Source organism: Glycine soja, chromosome 2, assembly GCF_004193775.1.
Source record: "Glycine soja cultivar W05 chromosome 2, ASM419377v2, whole genome shotgun sequence".
In the NCBI taxonomy this organism is placed as follows: domain Eukaryota; kingdom Viridiplantae; phylum Streptophyta; class Magnoliopsida; order Fabales; family Fabaceae; genus Glycine; species Glycine soja.
In genome coordinates, this window is record NC_041003.1 from 1,072,399 (window position 1) to 1,095,026 (window position 22,628).

General features: G+C 33.5%; 4 protein-coding genes and 1 pseudogene across 14 annotated transcripts; 4 read left to right on the forward strand and 1 right to left on the reverse strand.

Moving 5' to 3' along the window:
• The first annotated feature begins 24 nt into the window (after positions 1 to 24).
• On the forward strand, positions 25 to 672 carry LOC114369325. The gene has a single exon (XM_028326537.1). The coding sequence runs from the start codon at positions 25 to 27 to the stop codon at positions 670 to 672; it is 648 nt and encodes a 215-aa protein (XP_028182338.1).
• Positions 673 to 2,084: 1,412 nt separating this feature from the next.
• On the reverse strand, positions 2,085 to 5,753 carry LOC114378342. 10 transcript variants are annotated; one of them, XR_003659312.1, is made up of 4 exons: positions 5,442 to 5,753; positions 5,232 to 5,308; positions 4,052 to 4,086; positions 2,088 to 2,394 (listed from the first exon to the last, which is right to left on the reverse strand). XR_003659312.1 is itself a non-coding variant. In XM_028336938.1 (3 exons), exons 1-3 carry the CDS (start codon positions 5,663 to 5,665, stop codon positions 2,332 to 2,334), a joined length of 315 nt encoding a protein of 104 aa, XP_028192739.1. In that variant the 5' UTR covers positions 5,666 to 5,753; the 3' UTR covers positions 2,088 to 2,331. The 10 variants fall into 10 exon arrangements, 3 of the variants coding, with proteins under 3 accessions (XP_028192739.1, XP_028192723.1, XP_028192731.1); XR_003659307.1 differs by having other exon boundaries at positions 3,950 to 4,086; XR_003659306.1 differs by having other exon boundaries at positions 2,085 to 4,086; positions 5,491 to 5,753.
• Positions 5,754 to 8,288: 2,535 nt separating this feature from the next.
• Positions 8,289 to 12,580, forward strand: LOC114378382 (ATP-dependent Clp protease proteolytic subunit 5, chloroplastic-like). Of its 2 annotated transcripts, none has more exons than XM_028336969.1 (9): positions 8,289 to 8,573; positions 9,070 to 9,207; positions 9,280 to 9,394; positions 9,487 to 9,579; positions 9,832 to 9,877; positions 10,006 to 10,078; positions 11,326 to 11,360; positions 11,502 to 11,590; positions 12,140 to 12,580. In XM_028336969.1, exons 1-9 carry the CDS (start codon positions 8,449 to 8,451, stop codon positions 12,359 to 12,361), a joined length of 936 nt encoding a protein of 311 aa, XP_028192770.1. In that variant the 5' UTR covers positions 8,289 to 8,448; the 3' UTR covers positions 12,362 to 12,580. The 2 variants fall into 2 exon arrangements, with proteins under 2 accessions (XP_028192770.1, XP_028192772.1); XM_028336971.1 differs by having other exon boundaries at positions 9,088 to 9,207.
• A 4,554-nt stretch (positions 12,581 to 17,134) lies between these two features.
• On the forward strand, positions 17,135 to 18,267 carry LOC114378389. The gene has a single exon (XM_028336982.1). It carries the CDS (start codon positions 17,242 to 17,244, stop codon positions 18,103 to 18,105), a length of 864 nt encoding a protein of 287 aa, XP_028192783.1. The 5' UTR covers positions 17,135 to 17,241; the 3' UTR covers positions 18,106 to 18,267.
• Positions 18,268 to 20,894: 2,627 nt separating this feature from the next.
• On the forward strand, positions 20,895 to 22,571 carry LOC114369330 (annotated as a pseudogene).
• Positions 22,572 to 22,628: the final 57 nt, after the last annotated feature.

A 22,628-nucleotide genomic window follows, 5' to 3' on the forward strand; every position in this document is an offset into this window, starting at 1 on the left:
GCGCGCTTCTAAAGAGAAGAGACAATGGATCACTTGAGATTCAACAAAACCACCCTTGTCCTCATCGGAACCCTCTCTTGCCTCCTCCTGTCCATCACTGCCGTCCCCTCAACTCGCGTCTTGGAACTCGCTCCCAGCGAAGCCCCCACCGCGGAGCCTATAGCCTCCGGCATCAGCCTCTTCGACAATCTTCTTGCCAAGGAATCAAGCCCCATGATTCTGAAATTCTGCACCGGCACCGAGAACCCCACCCTCTGCGCCGAAACCATTGCACCATACCTAACCGGCACATTCGACCCGATCCAGGCGCTAGAGACCGAGATCAACGCGACCCTGGAGAAGGCGGAGGAGATCGCCGGCAACATCAAGAAGATGCTAGACGACCCGACCACGACGAAGAACGCCATGGACGCGTTGGGCATCTGCCAGTCGCAGTACGATAACATTCTAGATAACATAAAGGAGACTGTGGAGTTGGTGGGGAACCAGAACGTGGTGGATGCTTGGTACAGGTTCAGCTCTGTCCTTTCGTACAAAGAAGCATGCGAGGATGCTTTCAAAGAGTCTCCCGGGGTCGACATGCCCTTCCCTGAAGATAACACCAAGCTGTTCCAGTTGAGCGGCAATTGCCTCGCCGTCATGGACGGCATTGTTAACAATCACAAGATGTAAATTGTCGTGTGAGAGAGACAGTGGGTGAGATCTAGAGAACAATAGGTCCTTATTATTACTATTATTAACCACACGCGTTGATTAACAACTCTGTGTGTGCATGCATGCAACATTGTTTCTTGTTTCTGATGAGACAGTACTGTTATCTTCGTCAATACGTACCACCTATCTGTTTTGCAACTTTGGATAACATATAAATTATTAATCCCTCCAACAGGCTATAAACATCAGTTCATTAACAAATTTAAGTATATTTAAGGATTTTATTTAAATACGCTGCAACAGTAGTGAAAAGATAATAGGTTTTCCCTTAATTTCCGCATCACTTGACACGGTGTCCATTCTCTCTAACAAATTTTGACGCCAATCTCTCTCTCTCTCTCTTCCTTGCATGTTACATATGCCTAAGTAAAAATGATTTTTACATTCTCATCAAATGATAGACGTTTTTGTAGGTTAAGTATTATTGATTTTTTAAATAGCTACCTAAATAATCTGTGTAGAACGTCAATTTCTTGTGTCCCTGCTCCTTGGTCCTAAGTCAAGCAAAATGGCCAAGAGTTCAGCATGAATGCTGGAAGCAATACCGTGCAAAATATTCATGATTTTATTGGATTGGGTGAAATTATATAGAGAGGGATTCGAACCTTTAACCATTTCCATCATCTATTTTCTAGCTTTTCACTAAAATCCAAAAATCATAAACAATTAATAGTTCTTTTAATTTAATTATGTTTTATTATTTTGTTGGAACCTTGGTATATATACTTTCACCTTAGTTGTGAGGTTCCCGAAATGGAGTTAAGTAATTAGTGAAGAAATTGCAGCGCTTGAGGCCAACAATTAATAAATGGACCATTGTTTCCCCTTCTACCTAATAAGCAAAAAAACTGGTTGAAGATATGGACCTACAATACAAAATACAATTGAATGGAAGCTTAAACAAACACAAGGTCCAATTACTATAGCCTTGGCTACAACGAGCAAGTTGGGATAAACTTTGTTGAGACTTTTTCATCTATCACGGCTAAAAAAAAAAAAAAATTAAGTTGATTTTTTGACATTTTTTGAGATAATTTTGAATATTTTGAATTTGTCACCTGAAATAGGTTTTTAAGCCATCTTAAAAAGTAGGTTTCTACATCGGTTTTGACGACCACCGTCTTAGAATGTCTTTTTGCTTTAAAAATGTAAAAAATTGAAGATTCGAAGATAATTTTTTTTTAGAAAGGATGTTTTTTTATGTTTTATTTTTTTTAAATAATTATTTATTTTTTTTACATATAGGCCTGAAGGTAGATTAGACCATGTTTTAAACCTGTATAATTCTAATTTAGTAGTGTATAATTGTTTAAAATAAATAAACCTATGGCACTAAAAACTAAACTTTAAGAGTATAGGGACCAAAACCATAATTATTAAGATTAGAGTGACAAAAAATATATTAGAATCAAATACATATATGTTTCATTACACCAATCCAAATACAATATTCTCTCCAATGGTTAAATATCTTCATTGGGTATCTTCGCATCAAAGTTTCATTACACCAGAGTTTATGTAATTTAATTGGTGCTCTAAGTAAATCATCTAGATTCCTACACAACTTTTTTATACTTGACAAAGTATATTTAATTCAACTATGGAATGATATTAGCCTTAGGGAGCTATAACCACAATCTTGCCTGAGCAATTACCAAACCGAACAAAGTAACCATTTCCCTGCAAAACAAGAAATTTAAATGTTATCATAATATTTCAAGTTTTACAATTAATAAATAAGAAAGATGAGGAACTATATCATGAATATAAAAGTTTCAATGTGATGAAGAAAAAAAAGTGACTATCATGCCTCAGCTAAAAGCAAACAAGTATGTCACATCATTTTAAAACAATCACAACAATCTAATTTAGAGGTAATAGTTTTATAAAAGAACACTATGATGGTGATACATTGGTGCACCACCTATTATTTAGTTGATGGTTGACCCTAGAATTCACTATAGAAGGAAAACAAAGGAATTATCCTCACCATGTGCTAAAAAAACCCACAAAAATATGGTCATGGAGGGAAATAGGGATGGATCTGACCAAAGACATCAAAAGAATACAATTCGTGGTAGCTTCTGCTGTTATAATTATGTTCTGATGAGTTACTTTTATATTCTAGAGTATATTTTGTCCTCCTAATCAAGAACTTCTTCTCCTTTCTTTCATGCTTAGTTTTAATCACCTTATGAGAAAGACTTAAAATGCAAAAAGCTTCCAAAAGAAACATTGAAGCCACCAATGGCATTGAAAGCATAAAATAATTAACAACCTACATCCTCCATGAGTGAAAACAAAACCGTCCAACCTTAAAAACTGCATGTAGAATAGAAAAATCCATCTTCCCTTTAAAACCCATACATCCACATCCTTTACATCTAGCAATCTAGCATCATAACTATTTCCACAATTACAACATCCAATATTTGGTTACACTAAACAAGGCAACCTAACTAGGAAATAATTACACAAATTCTTAACATAACAAAGAACTCTTTACAAATTTTACATACAACCATATTTATAATCCAAATACATAGTTCTTAAAACACAAAAGTGTTATGTTAGACCTCCAGTTACCTATGTATGCACTAGAAAGAAGAATCACAAGAGCCACGACAGGACAATGATGAGCAAGAATAAAAGAGAATTGGATTTATCTTCTTATAACTTAATGTTTAAGTTGAATGAGTAGAACTAGGGATTATAATAGAATAATTAAAAAAGATAAGGGAGTTTGTTATTGGTGAGTTAATTAATCTAAAGGGGAAAGCTAAGAAAAAGGGAGCAGAGGTATTGATTTGGAATGGAGGTTTCAGTCCCTTTAAGTGTTGTTTGTATAGTATTTCCATTATTTTTCTATCTTGTTATCAATTCCTTGTTATTGATCTACCTAATAGCGGCAGTAAGGGGATTTTTCTATTATAAATTCAAAAAAATACCAATTTCCTATCTATTCTCATTACTTGATTCCTAAATGTTAGAAGTCGAATACATATTAACAGTAATACCCAAACCAATATCACCCACCAATACCGAGGGGAAATCCATAACAAAAAGTACATTAAGATCTCATATGAATGGCTTATTCATCTCAAAATAGGTCCAGAAACATACTTGCAAGACACAAATTAACACTACAAAATGTGACCACATGTTAAATAACATCTATACACTTACATTTTCCCAGCAATATCCCAGATACTAAAACAAGTAAATCAGCACGTACCTCCCAATCAAGTTAATGTTTAGCAATTTCATAGTCAGTAAGAAGGGACACTGTACACTCCAAAAGCGACAGTTCATTAGTATCAGTCAATTGGAAAACTACCTTCTTTCAATTGTAGAGCTGCCTTGTCAAGAAACCTGATATATAAAATGAATGGGAATGGATTCAACTGTTTTATAATCAAATATAAAGTAATTGATATGAACATATAAAGACAAATTTCTCACACCTAACTAAGAGTATCTCTAATAGTATAACAGTGGTAGAATTACTTAAATTAACTTTTGACCAGGATTTTTTTTAATGATATTTATGAATTTAAAATAAGTCCTACAATTCTTAAGAATTCTATTTGGAATATTACTCGTCTAAGCAATGATTCTTATATAAGAATTCTCATCTCAATTGCTTTAATGGTAAAACTACATAACAACTTATTCTTAAAGATTAAGAATTTCATAAAAAAAAACTCTCATTGGACATGTTCCAAGGTATTGGTTCCAAGTGCCACTTTGGTTACTTACTAGAATCAATTGTTTCCATTATGGTACATATTTTGATGTAGTATCCTTTAGCAATTCAAAATTAAAATTTAAAATCTAAGTAGTTAAACTATAGGAAATTGTGTGTGTGTGTGAGAGAGAGAGAAATTAATGTTATGTTTCTCCCCAGAAATCATTCGTGTGAGCAATCTTTTGACTTCCCTTGATAACAGACTGCCTAACAGGAACCTCATACAAGCCTATGAACTCATTGCTACCAAAAGAGGCCTTTCTCTTTCTAAATGTAGCAACCAAGACTTGAGCAACACGAGTAAGAGAGCTACCTCCTAACAACCTGTGCCTGTACAATGGAGTGCCTATGAAGAAGACCATGCTAGATATTTTATATAAAATTAGATAAATTTCATTTTTTTTAAATAACTCACAATAAAACCTAAGATAAGTTTGGATTCATCAAAAAGTGAAAGAAAAAAGAGAGATATTTCTAAAAGTAATATAGAACTTGATATTAGTATTATTCTATTGTACTCTGTTTTCTAATGAACTTTATTACTACATGTGTTGTTCCATGGGTCTAATCATGAAAGAGGAACCATTATCATATCGCAAGATAGATTGTAGTGAAGATGGCTATGGTCCAATAGTGTCCAAGATATGCATCGACTAGAAAACCATCGAGCACGGAGGAAACTTGTGATATTCCTAAGAACTTGTAAAAGGTCTATGCATCACATAAAACATAAAGGCCACCAATACATAACAGCTACAAGGGTTTCAACCTTGAAGAATTCCCGTTCAACCTCTTTGCATTTGGTAACGGTAACGAAATTGGATCCAAAGAAAATGTGAGTAACACCTGCACAATAACAAGAAGCACAGAGGAATCATATTGAATCCCTAAACACGAAAAGAAAAGAAAATAAAAGAAAGAGATTGTCGATTGTGAAGGCTGATTTAGTGAGGGGAGAATTGATGGTGGAACTTCTAACTTTTGTGACAGCTTTTTTGCACTGTGAATTTGAATCGACGACGACGTACTCTGGCGCGATGTTCCAAAAGTTAGCGCTGAACTCCAATGACGATGACCATGGAGGTGGGAGGGGACGACAAATCTGCAACTTTGAATGGTAGATCTACAAACTTCTTTGGCTAGATTTGCGGCTTCTCTAACTTGTGGTGGAGTTGGGTCAGTGTGAGAAAGAGAGAGATGCATGAGAGACTGAGAGAGGATGAGCCAAAGGCAATGATAGCAAAAATGGGAAGGCAGCACTTGATTTGAAAGACGGTTTTTTAAAAATGGTCTTTGAACAGTTGCTTTTAAAGATGATTTTTATAGGACTGTCGTTAAATAATTTTAATTATTTAAAAAAATATCATCATGTTTATGGTGACAACAAACGTCTTTGAATTAGTTTCTTTGAAGGTGATTTTTGTAGTAGTGTATGACAAAGCTTACAACTGTGAGAGTTCTCTTGTCACTTGTCACTTGTTGAATAGAAAAAATGATCTTTTTTTTATCAGCTGAAAAAATGGTCTGTTATTAAACATTTAAACCTGATATCCACAAGACCTTAAATGGAAACCATTTTTAGGAGATTTACATGGACTACCTCTCAAATGTTAAAAGGGAGAACCCAATTAGCAAATTGAACAAGTCCCTTTGTGGACTCGCTCTACTACTGATTATTTATTTACCCAAGGTTCTAGTCCCACATTTCTGCTTGTGTAAATTGATGATATTATAATAACATGTCCAGATCAATGCCAAAAAAAACTAACATGTCTAGATCCATCAATAATAAGTATTACAATCACAAAACTATTGAAAAATACTTTCAAACTAAAGATTCTTGGTGATCTCAAATTTTCCTTGGCCTAAAAATAATTGAGTCCAACAAAGGAAATCACCTTTGCCAAATTGGAAATACAATATTGAGTTGTTAAAAGACATGTTTTGCTTCTGCTAATGGATCGTAATACAAAACTTAATGACATTGATGGAAATGTTCTATCTTACCCTTCTTAGTATTGTAGTTACTTGGCAGATTGATGTATCTCACCATTTCAAGGTCTGACATCACATATGTTATCAGCAACTAAGTTAATTCATGTGCAATTCAAGGACTTTTCACTTGCAAGTTGTTCAATGTGTTTTATAGCACCCCTTAAGGTTTCTCCTAGCCAAAGAAACCTATATCCTACTCACTCCTCTACCAAATCACTATTTATGTAGATGCTAATTGGGGTAACTGTTAAGTAATTGGAAAATCTAGTATTGATTTTGCATTTTCCTTGGTGCTTTCATAGTTTCTTTTAAGTAAAAAAAATTACTATGGCTTAATCATCTGCAGAAGTAGAGCACATATCATTGGCATGTCTTACTAGTCAGTGAAGTACTCCCTTTACTACAATAATTGCTCAGGTCATTTGAATTTCAACTACCAATTATCCTGGTTCTTTTGTGACAACAAGTTTGTTATACAACTAGTCATTAATCCTACACCCAATGAAAGGACCAAATATATTGACATTAATTGTTGTTTCATTAGCCAATATGTCAATTTTGACTTTCTCAACCTACTTGTATAGTTTCCATCACAACAACAGTTAGTCGATATCCTCACGAAGGCTATGCCACATTCACATTTCTATGATCTCATTCTTAAGTTGGGAGTTACGGACATTTATCTCCCAACTTGGGGGAGAGTGTTATAATTAGCATGAGATTGTTAATTAAAGGGCAATTATCTTTTATCAAATGATACGTCCACCGTCTTTGACAATCTAGAAACTTGTTTTGAGTCACCTTTAATATTAATAGGTATTTACTTTCAATCATATTTTTTCTATCTACAAAGTTTGAACAAGATTAGTATCACTCAGACCAATAGCATGTTAATTATTTTTTCCTTACCACAATGTTGGTACGAAGTTATCTCATGTCAAAAGCGGATGACAAATCTCCATCGAGGACTCTGTAAGCACACAAAAAGTAAGTATTTTTCTATCAATATGATTTATTTTATATCCAAAGATCAATCAAAATTCAAACTTTAAATAACTTGATTTAGGCACACAAGTTGCCACCAATTATGCCTACCATTTCTTGGTCAATGTATTAGTTGTTAATAGCTGTGGTTAACTCGTGCACATTTGAATATTATATTTTTTTAAATGTAAAATAGTATAAAGCTTTACGATGAAGAAGTATTTTTCGCTAGTTTATAAGTTATGATTCCTTTTTAATTTTACATTTTCTATTTATTATAGTTATTCTTTTATCCTTCTTATGTTAAAAAAATCTTAACATTTCTCCTTACTTGTACTCTCATCAAATTTCATCTCTTTATAATATAAATCATCAAAACTATACAATATAGTTTTCAAGATACTAATCCGTTCAAACTATCTCATTCCATTTAGCAAAAATGTTTTAAAATAAGCATAAAAAATATTATTCTAATTTTCAAGATGGAAAATTATTTGAAATCAATAAAAATATAAAAAGGTGATAATTATTTCAAGAAACGTAAATTTACCAAATTTTATGTTATGGCCAGATAATTAAAGATATCTTTCTATGTAATTTTACACATTAACTAATTTTACTAAATACTTTCAACTAGTTTTACTAAATAATTTTACACGTATTTTATTTAATAATTTAAATTCCTAATTTATTTCTTACTAAATTATATTGTCAAATAGAATAAAGATCTTAAGAAAACGAAAAAAAAAGAATAAGATATTTTTGTATAATGAGATTTATGTTTTTTTTTTTTTTTAAATGTGAGCTTGATTGCTTGATAGGTACAAGGTTATTAGCCGTATCGCTCGAGACTTTCCCACAAACAAAAAGCACTGAATTAAGTTCACTGTCGACAAGTTTCGCCCCAACACTCAACTCAGCTCGCTCTTGTTCTTCTTCTCCATTATCAAACGAAGTATAGATATCATATCATTGCAGCTTCATTTTCATCCACCAATTAACTAACAATGGCGCACACATCCCTTTTCACTCCCTCTTCCTCTCTTAGGTTCAACCCTCTTCTTCTTACCTCCACCCCCTCTTCTTCTTCTTCTTCTCGCTCCAACAACCTTTCTTTCCCCGCTCTCTCCAGGTATTTTCTTTTTTTTATTAATTTGTTTATAGCACCCCATCAACTGCGGTGTTTATTTTAGCTGAATTTGAATTAGAATTTGCCTTAAAGTTTACATTTTGATGAATTATCCATGAGTTTGTGGCTTTTCGACTTGTTGGTGTTGGATTTTTTTATTTTATTTTAGAGAATTCAAGTCGCCAGATTCGTGGAAGATGACCCTAAGTTTTTTATGCTAATGGATAGGGGTGAAAGTGAGATTTTTGCGTCACTTTTAGGTTATGCTTCGAATTGAAAAAAAAAATAGATTCATAAAAATGTTATGATAATTTCGAAGTTGTTAATTCTTAAGCCTGGCCCAAATGATTAATCTAGATTCTAGGGTATGCTATTATCCACCTTTTATTAGTACTTAAATTTCTCCTTTTTTTTAAAAAAAAAATGGCAATTGAACATGGAAGAGACTAGTATATTCTCTGTTATGCTGGATATATTTATGTCTATAAAGGGGATGTAGCCTTGCTTTGATTTGCAGGAACCTAAGGAAATCGGTAGAAGATAGAAAGATTAACAAAAAATCTGCTGTGAAAGCAGTGTATGGTGATGAATTTTGGACACCTGAGAGGAGTTCACGTCCGGGTATTTGGTCTATAAGGTAGATTTTATTTTGTTATTTGTTTATCTTGTAGCTTAGTCTTGTTTATTGACTTGGATAGTGTTCTTGAAGGAGTGATTTGCAAGTCCCATCTTCCCCTTATTTCCCTACCTATGCACAAGGGCAAGGGCCACCCCCCATGGTTGCCGAGCGTTTCCAGAGTGTTATAAGTCAGCTTTTTCAATATGTAGGCAATATTTTCCTCTTGCTGTTACTTAATGTTGATTATTCTGCTTCTGTTTAATCTTTCTAGTATTAATAATGCATTTTGGTATTTAGAGAATAATTCGGTGTGGTGGAGCAGTTGATGACGATATGGCAAACATCATAGTTGCTCAGCTCCTGTACCTTGATGCTGTTGATCCTAACAAGGTTTGTTCTTAGATTTTAGTCATGGAAAACTCATGGTTCCATTTATCTTCTTATATCGTTATCTATATAAAGTGATCTTATGCTTTTCTAGAGATGATGCCAAATGTTTTTATTTCAGTATTTCTGTATTTTGATATGATTAGTATTGAGGTTTTTGTTTTTTTGTTTTTATCTTTTGTATCATGTGATGAATTCAAAATTTTCTTGTGCATGCACTTAGTCAACTACCAATTTTCTGATTATGTTGGGCAGGATATTGTCATGTATGTAAATTCTCCAGGAGGGTCAGTTACAGCTGGTAATAATTTTTTAGTTAAAACTATCTTGCATTGTCTTTTATTATTATATTATATTCATCTACATGGGCTGAAAATATATTGTATCTCAAATATTAAAATGCTTTCTTTGTTATTCTTTTCCCCTTAGGAATGGCAATATTTGATACAATGAGGCATATCCGACCTGATGTGTCTACTGTTTGTGTTGGATTAGCGGCTAGGTAACCTTTTTATTCTTTCTCTGGGCAATATTACCTTAATGCTGACAAGTTACCACCAGTAGAAAGCTAAAAGTTTTATCCTAACTTGATCTTGATTCTTGATGTAAGCCAGCAGAACATGTTGATTTATTTATTTATGCTGAATACTGGGAGAATTATGATGATTAATTATCAATTATCTTAAAATTTTCCCTTCCACACTGTATCATATCTATTTTCTGTTTTTTAAAAAATAGTTATTTCTTTAATAACTATGTGATTCTATGGTGGTAGTAGTAAATGGTGTGGTTTAAAAGGACAACAAAAAAAAAAGGATGGAGTAACTGAATGTTAAGATGAACATATGACTACACAAGAAAGGATAAGATACAAATGATTATATACTTTGGTACTGATTAAGGAAAAGATGACAAAATATCAATTGAAGTGGATTGAACACGTGCCAAGAAGGTCACTGGAAGCACCAATGAGGAGAGTAGATTACATGTTTTTTAGCCATGTGAGAAGGGGGAGAGGAAAACCAAAAAGGCGATTGGAGGAAATTGTTAAAACTTAAAAGGAATCTAATGATGAATAATATTCTTTAGAATTTAGTCTTTAACCAAGCCCAATGACATCATGCAATCTATGTAGCCAACCTCACCTAGCAGGATAAAACTTTAGTTGTTTAATAACATGTGATAACATTTTTATTGGTATTTCTTTATTTTGGATGGTTGACCCCTTAACCTTTTTTTCATTGTGATAACATCTTGCATCTGTGAATGATATATTTTGATTGAGTTCACTCAAGCTTCAGGAGTAGCCAAATGTCAATCTTGAGAACAAATAGTTTACCTTTCTTCCCATGTATTTAAAGTCTACTGCATTTCATTTTAGAAAATCTACTCCATTTGTAATTATCATGTGGTGAGTTATAGCCTTTTTCCATTTGAGAAAGTAAAGGGGGAGTGGAGTTGTGTGATTTGCCCCTTTTTTTTTCCTTTTACCTTCATATCGAGAAATATGGGACTGGCATGAATGCTGAAGATAATATTAAGTATTGACTAACTTTTGAACTAAAAATATTAGGTTTTGCCTTTGAAAAATATCCTTAACCTTCCATGAATTAAAAATATTCATCTATATTGATAATTTGTCAATGAAAAGTTATTATAGTTGATTGTATACTACAGGTGTTATTTTTTTTTCCTGTTTGAAGAAATTTTATTTTCCATTTGTACTTATGTAGACCTTTTAATCTGCAGTATGGGAGCTTTTCTGCTGAGTGCAGGGACAAAAGGTATTCTTTTAACATGCAATCAGTGTATCCATCCCCCTATCCCCTCTCTCTTTCTTTGTTGATGAATGTCATTTTCACCTCTCGAAAATAAGAAAAATGCTTCTTTCTAACTTTATATCCCTTCCTCTTTCACTTCTGAAGGAAAGAGATACAGCTTGCCAAATTCAAGGATAATGATTCATCAACCGCTTGGTGGTGCTCAAGGAGGGCAAACTGACATAGATATTCAGGCATGGGCCTCAGTTTCCTCCTTTTATTTTTTATTGGATAAATCTCATGTTCCCTTCATAAAATTTATAATTTTATTTACTTGTATCATAGAAAATTAAAGCCTATCTTAGGGTAGCACTTAATTTAAACCTCATGTTCACTAGTTAATTTAAACCAAGATGAATGCCCTAATCATCTAGTGAATTTCCTAATAACCTAAATTTATGTATAAAAATACCCGTAGTGAATTTGCTATCCAAAATTCCAAACATTATATTATTCCATACTCTTAATATTCCTATGATTTATTTCCTATATTATCCTGCTATTATATTCCATTCCCTACTACTATACATTTGGATTTAGCCAGCATTTGGTTAGATTGGATCGAGTCAGACAGTCCAAAAGTTTTGATTACGAACAGCATTACAATAAGTGACACCGTCCATGACCTTACCAAGGGAGACCGAAGGATTGGTTTATCACTTTTTTGTACAAGTATCATAAATTCATAATTCTGTTATAATAGTCCTTGTTCAAGAAAACTGATTGCACTTCAAAATTCTCAGGCTAATGAAATGCTGCATCACAAGGCAAATCTGAATGGATATCTCGCCTATCATACCGGCCAAAGTTTAGATAAGATCAACCAGGATACAGACCGTGACTTTTTCATGAGTGCAAAAGAAGCCAAGGAATATGGACTCATAGATGGAGTCATTATGAATCCTCTCAAAGCTCTCCAGCCATTAGAGGCTGCAGCAGAAGGTAAAGATCGGGCTAGTGTTTGAGCATAAGATTGTTGCACTTGAATTTCCAAGGTATAAAAAGTCAGTATTAGACTGTAAAATGTTTTTGGTTGCTGAGTCCAACTGATTTTTTTTTACGGATGTTGATATCTGTGTCCATGTACCAAAAATGAGGCGAAATTGATACTATTTATTTACTGCTTTAGAGTTTATACTGACAGAAGGTTCTTTAATGGATCCTGCATTTGCTTTTTCCTTCTAGCATTCTTTTTACAAATGGGACAATAGTGTTAACTGTTGAAAAAGAAATGTTTGCTTTACACAAGGTAGTGAAAATGGTACGAACCAACAATGATTAGTTACATGTACTCACTGTTTTGTTTAAATAACGAAACTATAGGCCGCATTTCTTGTTAACTTTACGATACTAATATCAGATAGTGTTAGCATTGACTTTGAATTTTAGCTAGTAGTGATTTATTGATATATTATTTGTTGGAACTAGGAATATATCGTGTCAAATAGTGTGAATCAAATTTTGTACACTTTTTGAACTTTTGATTTTATCGAAGTGCAGAATTTTCTCAATTCCAAGTGCTTGTATTGTGTTGATTCATTTTGAGCCGAAAAAGAAATCTTAATACCGGGTTTCACATAAATTGGACATATCCACTGCACGTGACAATTGGAGTTTTAGCAAAATCATTGAACTAAGAAATATTTGTGACCGAAAAGAAACGCGGTGTCCACCCCAAGATATCGAGAAGAACTTTCCACCTTTGCTTCTTTCTCACTATCAACATTCTTCTTTGAAATCTGTATTAATCATTGGTAGTTGAGACTTCAAAAAAAGTCACCTACTGCTGACAGACACTCTCCATCGTCAAGTTTCATCAGTTACAATTGCATGCACGATAAGCGTTAAAAATAACATTTATTATTGATCTTAATCACATCAATACCATTATTAATATCTTTTAAAGTCTTAAGATTCTAAATATTTTTTAATTTTAGAATAAAAATATTTGTACTTATTTTTTTATTTAGCTATACAACTTATGATCTTTTTTTTTTATTTTCTTAGTTGTGCTTAAGTACTTTAAAACTAAATTTCCTTTCATTTTATTTGTTTACCAATAACTTATCGGTCCGAATGGTCTGGGCTGGCTTAATTATAATTTAATTTGATCTTTTTTTCTTTGATATTATGATACTTTTTAAATATTTTTGTGCGACACTATCATTCTTCATAAAATTAAGAATGAGTTTATTCTGAAATCATTTTTCACTAATTATTCTGGAACCATACACGAGCTTATGCAAATTTATCAGGGCCTGCCCTTCGTCTAGAACAATCAAGCATCAATGTGTGTGTGTGTGTATATATATATATATATATATCTCCTCATTGTTGAATAATGATTCACGAATCGTTTATGCACGTATGTTACGCGCACCTACCAGCTACCACATGTAATAATTCCCCTTATCGAATTATAGGAAATTTTTTCAAGCCAGTACTTGTAATATATATTTCTTTCTTTTAAGTAGCACGAACCATCTTTGTAAGTCTATTTTTTATGATTTCAAAATATTATTGAATTAAAACAACAAAGAAATTACCAAAGGAAGAAAGTCAACGGCAAGATAGTAGACATTTATTGTAAGTTGAGTCACTGAGGTATATCTATAATTTTATATATAAGGAGAACCCTAATCGTGTCTAAGGTATACACGATTCTTTATGCTGATTATTTTTTTTAATCAATCGACACTCTTATATACTAAGACTTAGTATTTTTTGTTTAATACTTTTCAAGGATAATAGTCAATCGTCTACATTAGAGAAGTGAGTTCTTGTAAGCATCTTTATCTATAGAACCCAATGGTGATGTGCTGTGTGTACTGCCTTAGGTGGAGCATGAAGCTTGTTTGCAAATTGCTAACAAGCATCGCAACACTTTAACAAACTTAGTGTAATGTAGTTGACCTATAAAGTGCATGTTTGGTTGTGGTGGATGAAGCTTGAAAAAGTATGCTTGTAAAAGTCACCCCTTCATTACCTTTTTATCTCATCGTGCTTTTAGGAGGTCTGGATCCGCACTGACGCCCACATATTCTCAAACGCATTTTCTTTCTTGATTAGTTTATCAACCTTGTCCATTATTTGATGAACCCCTATCTTTTTATAGGAAAATAGAAGTAGTACATAAATACATTAATTGATATTTTTTTCATAATTTTATTTAACTATGGAAAATTGAAGGAAAAAAAAAAGACACTTTTCTGATGATACCACCAATTGTCCAACAAGTTTCGTGAATTAGGTAATAAATCTTTCGAGTTATTATTTGGCATTACAGGGATGTTGGGACGCATAGCATAGAATCTAAGTCAGTTCAGATGAGATGAGAGAATGTGTTTCTTATCTACTGTGGCCCAGATCACCCAACCTAACACTAACAGGATAGCCTTATTTGATTTCCTTTTATATTTTTATTAAACAATAATAAGCACTTTCTTGAGTTTTGCTTTCATGTGTAAACCCTTCTCATATTTTTATACAAATAAGTTGTTCACACATTGATTGGAGTTGTCATAATTTTTTTAAGAAAAATAGTCTATATACTCTTATGTTAAATCTGTATTGTGATAACAAAGTTTGAGCAAATATCACTTTTCATAGGGAGTCTTGTGGAATTAGAGTTTCACCGAAATTAAGATTTGTAGTTATTAGTGGACCATTTTGTTGTTTGTTTTGTTATTCAAAGATATTTCATTTAACTTACTTATCAAATGTTAATTGCCAGAAAATGTCAAACCAACTATAAGCAGCAGAGGAAAATAAAAAATCCATACGAATCTCCTTATTGTTAGTTTACTTATAAATTTTAAACTCTCTGGATTGCGACAACCATTATTGTGGAGACAAAGCCCTTTTCAACTTAGCAAAGCGGGTGAAAATATAACGCCCTCAGCAGCGTTGATGAATTGATCAGACTACATTAGCTGGTTTAGTTTCACTTTAACAGCAGAAGAACGTATAGTTCAGTTGGTTAAATAAAGATGTGTGAGTTGTTATAAACCTCCTTATATTATTTTGATCTTTAATGATAAAAAGAAATTTTTGTTTTAAGTTTTAAAACGTCAAGAAATAGCTTAGTTTGGTCGAGTTAGGATGCGTATGTTATTATAAATTTTTTAATATTATTTCTAATTCTCAAAAATAAAAATAAAAATTTGTTTTAAAAAATCACTAATTCAATTTGACGGTAGTTTGAAAAGGTTATATTTAGATTGAGTCAAATTGTATTATTGATTTTTTTTTTTATCTTTATGTTCTAACTTTCATAATCCATCAAGTTGGTACAAGTACATATTTACAATATTTTTTTAATTCGCCAGATTTGCGTATTTTATTCGGATGGGTGAGATCCTTATTTTATTACAGGATTTTTCCTTTTAAAAAATTAATGGCGATCAAAATCAGTTGATCTATATCGATTCCTAATTTATACAATCTGAGTATTATTTTGAAGTATTGTAAATCTTTTTCCTTTACGAAATATTAAATGGAATATAACCAACTGCAATTATTATAATAAACTATTAACATAAAAAGATTGGTATTTATTTACATAAAGTTTGATTTATAGGTAACCTTTTTTGTTTGGTGAAATGTAAAGGAGAAAGGAGTTGAGTTGGATTTGGCGTAGCTCAGTACTTAAATATTTGACTCTGTTTACCGAACGGCCTAAACTGTGTCACTGAGTATAGATCCCTACTTCCAACTAAATATGTAAATGAGATACTATTCCGAATCCCATTAGACTTAGCAACTTCAACTACAACTATCTAATTCAAGCCAAAAGAAATAGAATTTGGTTCTTAATTAATGTTTATGGTAACTTCAGGTACGGTTCAATATGACGACAGCCATCATTTTCAGATAAACTCGAGACTACAAGATACCGCATTACTATCTTCAATACTAATAAAGCCAATATTAAAATTTATGGTATGACAACATAAATAGACAGGATACAATTTGTCATGCAAATGTACATATTGAATGCCGGAAAAAAGACCTATAATTAATAACATTATAGCTATATTATTCTATTAGTAAATCTGAGTGAATCTAATAACTATTTAGTATTACAAAAACATGCTCAATAATACAATTCCTATAAAGACACTTCATTCACACACACACACACAAAAAAACATGTGCAATGCCAAATGGTTATTTATGTAACAAAATTGATGAATCATTCAACCCAACTACGATAAGGATAATAACTTTTGCGGATGAGTGCTCCCATCGCAGGGGATGCTTATAAGATTTGGATAAATCGATGGCTCATTCATGTGTGTGTTTTTAAGTAAAAGGATATATAAATGCCAATCGAACCTTACATGCCAGATGGCAGTTTTATAATTTGTCCGATTTGCATGATTTTTGCTAATCAATGTTTATCTTGGCATTACATGTGATCTTAGCAATTCCAAATACAGAGAAAGGAGTTTAATTATGCTTGATCATCAAGGAAGAGGAAAGAAAAGCCACGGAATTGGCCAAGAGGAGTCCTCCAAAATTCAAAGTGGCTCAACTGGATGCGTCAAACTTGCAGCCAAACACAACACGATTATTCAAAGCAGTATAATTCCATTTGCACCAAACCAATGCACAAAAGATATAATTCATGTAGTTATACATTTAATTAATTAGGCCAAATATATATGTAGACCATGTCCTATATATATAAAATGTCAAGTAAGTAAAGAATATGGACGTGGCAACCACTTATAAATTTCACGTCCAGAAAATGGTTGTTAAGTCACAAACATAAGAGAACCTTAACGTTGGACTTCCCGTGGCTTGCAAATAAAGAGGCTAAGAGTGTGTAGTAGTGTTTGTTATGATGATGATGATTGGTGGTTGTAAAGAAATGGGTAATTGGAAGAAAAAATGCAGAGAGTTGTTGAGGCCAAGAGAGGTCTTGTACCTCCTCACCATCACAATCCTCAGCCTCCTCCTCCCTTTGTCTTTCTTACTCTTAGCCACTCTCTCCGGTGCCCAATACTACCTTCAAGCCCTCACTTATTATTCCTCACAACCCTTTCCCTATCTTTTCCACCTTGCCCTCAATATCAACCCATGTATTCTTTATTTTCTCGTGTCCATTGTGAGCGTGGGGACCCTGATCCAGGGGCTGATGGGTAAAATCACACTCTTGAGCGAGTTACCCTCCAAGTCCTCGCGTATCTCCACAGCGTGGATTTTGCTATGCGCCTTTCAAGTTTGCGTTGGTTTGGGCATTGAGGGAAGCATTGCGGCCGGGCTTTACGACGATGATGACGTGTCAAGTTTTGGGGCCGAGAGAAGCCTGTTGAGCAGGATGATATTTCTGTTGGGCCTGCACGAGACGACCCACGTTTGGTGTAGGATGGTGGTGAGGCCCGTGGTGGATGACACGGTGTTCGGTGGTGCCCGAAGGGAGAGGTGGGTCGAGAGAGTGGGCCAGGCTGCGGGCCTGGGCACGCTGTGGTGGTGGAGGCTGAGGGAGGAGGTGGAGACTTTGGTGGTTGTGGCCCAAGTGAAGAGTGAGCAACTAATGGATGTGGGCCTTGGTGACTTTGTTGGATGGTGGTTGTATTACCTCATTGTCACTATTGGGATGGTCAGGATCGTGAAGGGTCTCATGTGGATTTTCATGATTTCTCTATGTAGAACAAGGCCAACAATAGAGGTTGAATCGAGTCAGAACGATGACAAGGTGTAATTAGAGTTCACCCATTCTCTACTTTCCTTCTTTTTTTTGGTTTTCTAATTCAGCTCCCTTTCTCCCCTCATTTTGTTATTTCGATTTTCTTTGGTCAGAGACATTATTACAATATTGTATTGATGGTATTATTGCTCAACATGTCTATAATTACTTCTTTAATTCCAATGCGTGTTATTGGATGGCATGACTTCCGACAGATCAATATGATATTGTTAATTAAGTTATAAGCGCGCCGAATTATGCATCCAAACCGGCTAATAAAAATTATTTTCAGAAGTCCAAAATGTTGCCATTTCCTAGTGGTAAGGGTAAAGTACAAACTCTCCATAATTAGAATTGGACATATTTACAAAACTCCGGATTATTACTCTCTCTATACGTTTAGGCTATGTTTATTTCCGTTTAAGGTGTTTCATACGAGTAATTCAGTTTCGGTGATATATTTAGTTATCTTAAAAATATATTTATGCATTAACGTTTGGCCTAAAAGCTAATTGTGTAAAAGTAAAACTTGTATTGTTTTTACAAATTTTTATCTAAATATGCAGAAGTTAACCGTTGTTGATTTTACTTGTCACTTGATGTTTTAGTCCTAATATTTTTTTCATAATTTGATTTATAGTTATGTTATTACTATCATTATTATCGTTAACATCGATGTCAACATCACCATTAACATTATTGGTCATCGTTACTTAATTTGTATCAAATATAAGACATGATAATATAATATATTATCCGGTGAGTAACAAATATTAAATAAAATTAAAATTTATCCTATTTTTATGTTTTTCAAGTTCTTCTTTATCTGATGCACATCAAATATTAAATAAGACTAAAATTACTAAAAGGCCGTTAACCGGAAATACAAGAGATTTTATTTTATTATATATTTTGGAGAGAAATTTTAATTTGAGCGCAGTTAGCTTCACGAAATATATTGTAGTTTTTTTGGAGGGGATATATTAATTGATGGGCTCGGTACAAAGGTGGGACCGAGATTCAACAAATTTAGTGATGGGTGTTTTTTTTCTAAAGATGGAAAAACAGATATTATATGTGCACTATGCTATTCCCACTCAATTCTTTTACTTTTTTCACCCATATATTTTTTTTATTTTTCTTTCCCAAAAAACTCCTAGCTGAACTGTGTTTGCATTGTACAATGTAGTCAATAGAAATATATTTCCATTATGTATTATGTACAATGAAAAAATGTTTTTGTTATATCTAGAGGACGCAACTCCTAATATAATGAAAACATGTTTATGTTAAGTATTGAAATTCATTAAAATAAAAGTTTAAATACTTTTTTAGTCTTTGGAATATTTTTTTTTTGTTTTTCATCTCGTAAAATTACTTTTTTTTTTGTTTTTAATCTTTGTAAATTATGTTTGTTTTATTTTTCGTTCTTAAAATACTTTGAATAACACTTTGAACAATGAAAAAACTTTATCTAATGTGTTTTAAAGATGAAAAACAAAATAAACATAATTTGCAAGGATTATAAATAAATAATAATAATTTTACAACGACAAAAATAAAAAAAATTATATTGCAATGACTAAAAAGATATTTAAAACAAAATAAAAACATATTTTTGTTGTGTATTGTTCTAAGATTTAGAACAGAAATATGTTTATGTTGTATATTGACGAGAAAGAGAAAATCAAGGTGAGGATGAAATAGTAATTTGGTATAATTTTTATAAAAATAATGGGTGAAAAGAGAAAAAAAAGTGCGAGAATAGCAGCCCCATTACATTCCATGTTAGTTCTTGTTTTGTTCTTTGTCATTCCAATAGAAAAATCTTCTCTTTTAAAAAGTGTCATTTTCTCTTTTATTTGTTAACTTTTTTATGAAGTGTAATTTTTCTATTAGAGTAAAAAAAAAAAAAAAGTGGAACAAATACTGTTGTTTTCATATAAAGACAGCAAAGGAGACACATAAAAGGAATAGATGAATTCCATCCTTCAAAAAGGTGCCAACACTATTGGATTCATACAAAACAATCACACGTCTAATGTAACTATTTTTCATATTTATTGTCACCGTTTTGTTTAATTTTTTGTCATTGTCATTGGCTCTCCTAGACATAATTCTATATTGCGGAGAGGTAAATTTCCTTGTTATTTTTTTTCTTTTCTAATTTGCCTTCAATTTAAATGTTGTTTGGGTAGAATACAATCAAATTTGTAAAGTATTCATTCACTTACCCACTTTCTATTTACACCTAATTTAAACATCTTTTCTAAGTAGGCTAGCAGGTTAAATATATTGGCAATAGCATATTCCTCATATTTTCTGCAAGATAAAGTCAGTTTGGCACCGTGGGACTTCTCCAGGAAACCGCCAATCCCTTATTAAAAAAACTCCATCCATCATTTTCCCTCAACTCTTTCGTCACGTTGGCTGAACTTCTTCGGAACATTAATGGATTAAAAACTTGAGCTATTATTCCATAGGAACACGCATGGGATTAAAAACTTGAGCTAATACTGCATAGTTTGTATTGATCCTTATATTTGTTTCAATAATGACAAACCAATTGTGGCTGACGGCTGCACTTGATGAAAACATCGAAATATCACCATCAAAGTTGCATGATTCCTTTCATGTTCTAGATAACGTAGTTAATTTCTTTAAGCATTTATACGTTTAAATATCCCTTTTGGACCATGAATAAGGACAATGCAAACACACCAATGTCGATATTTATCTAAAGAAGCTCATTGCCTCGAGGGTAAAATTGTTGATACCCTCCTAGATTTCTGCTGCAACACGACATGGGAAGTGATCCTTTTTCCTCCACGCCTTTCAATTTCAACGAATTCCAGGGCGGTTATGGCTCTATACAAAGAGAGGATGTTGTACTCCAAGGGGAACACGGTTTCTCTTCAACAATGGAGTCACTAAGAGGGAGAAATAATTTACCTACAACTTCAGAGCAAAACCAGAAGCAGCAACATGATCTCAATTTTGATCCCTTGATGATCGAGGAGTTCAACTTTGAACCTATTCAACAACCAAAGCAGCCTCTTCAAGAAACTAAGGAACCAAAGAAGAATAAACAGGTTCTGCCATCTTCTTTAGCATCACTGGAGCTCTTGAGCAATTATGGAAGCAGGTTCAAGAGGCTAGGGAAGCAAAACATCAGCGATAGTTCTGTTCAAACTTGTGTGGGTCCTCAGAAGTTGTCAACTGAAGAAATAATGAGATTGGCTGGAGCAAGGTACATTCAGCACTCTACACAATTGTGTGATGATGTTTGCATCCCCGTGCACCCTTATGGATTTGGTCTTGGAGTTTTATCCCAGGAAGAAAATAGAGACATAGAACTCGCTCAGTTTCTTCTAGCAGCTGCTGAGAGGGTAGGGTGCCAACAATTTGAACGTGCCAGCATTTTACTCTCCTCCCATTTTCAGTGGAACTCTTCAGGTGATGGTGCCGTTCAGAGAGTTGTCTTTCATTTCGCTCAAGCATTACTAGAGAGAATCAGAAGAGAAACTGGAGGAAAGGTGACACTGAACAAGTGTGAGAAAAATTGTGAAAGGGAAATGTTTGAGAAGTTAAGATCGGATACTAACATGGCTGTTACATGCCATCAAAAAATTCCTTTCAATCAAGAGATGCAGTTTTCTGGGGTACAAGCTATAGTGGAAAATGTAACATCAAAAACCAAAGTTCATCTCATAAACTTTGATATTGGATGTGGGGTGCAATGCACGGCTTTGATGCAAGCACTGGCTGAGAGACAGGAAAAGCAAGTTGAACTTCTGAAGGTAACTGCCATTGGACTTCAAGGCAAGACCGAGCTAGAAGAGACAGGGAAAGGGTTAGTAAATTTTGCTGAATCCTTAAACTTTCCCTTTTAATATAAGGTAGTTTTTGTCACAAGCATCATAGAGATCAAGGTAGAGCAATTTGGCATTGAAGATAATGAAGCTGTAGCTGTATATTCTCCTTATATGCTGAGGACTATGGTGTCGGATTCTGATTCCTTGGAACACTTGATGCGGGTGATGAGAAAAATCAGACCAAGTATAATGGTAGTTCTTGAGGTGGAAGCAATGCATAATTCACCCTCCTGTGTGAATCGCTTCATTGAGGCATTGTTCTTCTACGCAGCATTTTTTGACTGCATTGGGACCTGCATGAAGCAGGATCATGAATGCAGAATCAGAATTGAGGGAATATTATCTGAAGGGATACGAAACATTGTTGCAATGGAAGATGGAGAAAGGAAGGTTAGGAATGTGAAGATAGATGTTTGGAGAAGGTTCTTTGCAAGGTATAGAATGGTGGAGACTACATTTAGCGAGTCATCTTTGTACCAAGCTAACTTGGTTGCCAAAAAGTTTGCGTGTGGGAATTTCTGTACTGTGGATAGAAACGGGAAGTGTCTAATAGTTGGATGGAAGGGGACCCCAATTCATTCAATTTCAGTTTGGAAGTTTCTTTGATGAGAGAAAACCATATTCAGTTGTGATTTATTCCCTTAAAATTCCCCTTCATGGCTT

Excerpts from the sequence above, each read along its gene's own strand:
- LOC114378342 (XM_028336922.1), bottom strand. The coding sequence starts at position 5,665 with ATGCATCTCTCTCTTTCTCACACTGACCCAACTCCACCACAAGTTAGA. Across the intron at positions 4,087-5,231 it reads TTGAACGGGAATTCTTCAAG|GTTTCTTGACAAGGCAGCTC; the intron begins GTTGAAACCCTT and ends TTTATATATCAG. Across the intron at positions 2,395-4,051 it reads AGCTCTACAATTGAAAGAAG|GGAAATGGTTACTTTGTTCG; the intron begins GTAGTTTTCCAA and ends CTTGTTTTGCAG.
- LOC114369325 (XM_028326537.1), top strand. The coding sequence starts at position 25 with ATGGATCACTTGAGATTCAACAAAACCACCCTTGTCCTCATCGGAACC.
- LOC114378382 (XM_028336969.1), top strand. The coding sequence starts at position 8,449 with ATGGCGCACACATCCCTTTTCACTCCCTCTTCCTCTCTTAGGTTCAAC. Across the intron at positions 9,395-9,486 it reads TAAGTCAGCTTTTTCAATAT|AGAATAATTCGGTGTGGTGG; the intron begins GTAGGCAATATT and ends TTTGGTATTTAG. Across the intron at positions 9,878-10,005 it reads AGGAGGGTCAGTTACAGCTG|GAATGGCAATATTTGATACA; the intron begins GTAATAATTTTT and ends TTTTCCCCTTAG.
- LOC114378389 (XM_028336982.1), top strand. The coding sequence starts at position 17,242 with ATGATGATGATGATTGGTGGTTGTAAAGAAATGGGTAATTGGAAGAAA.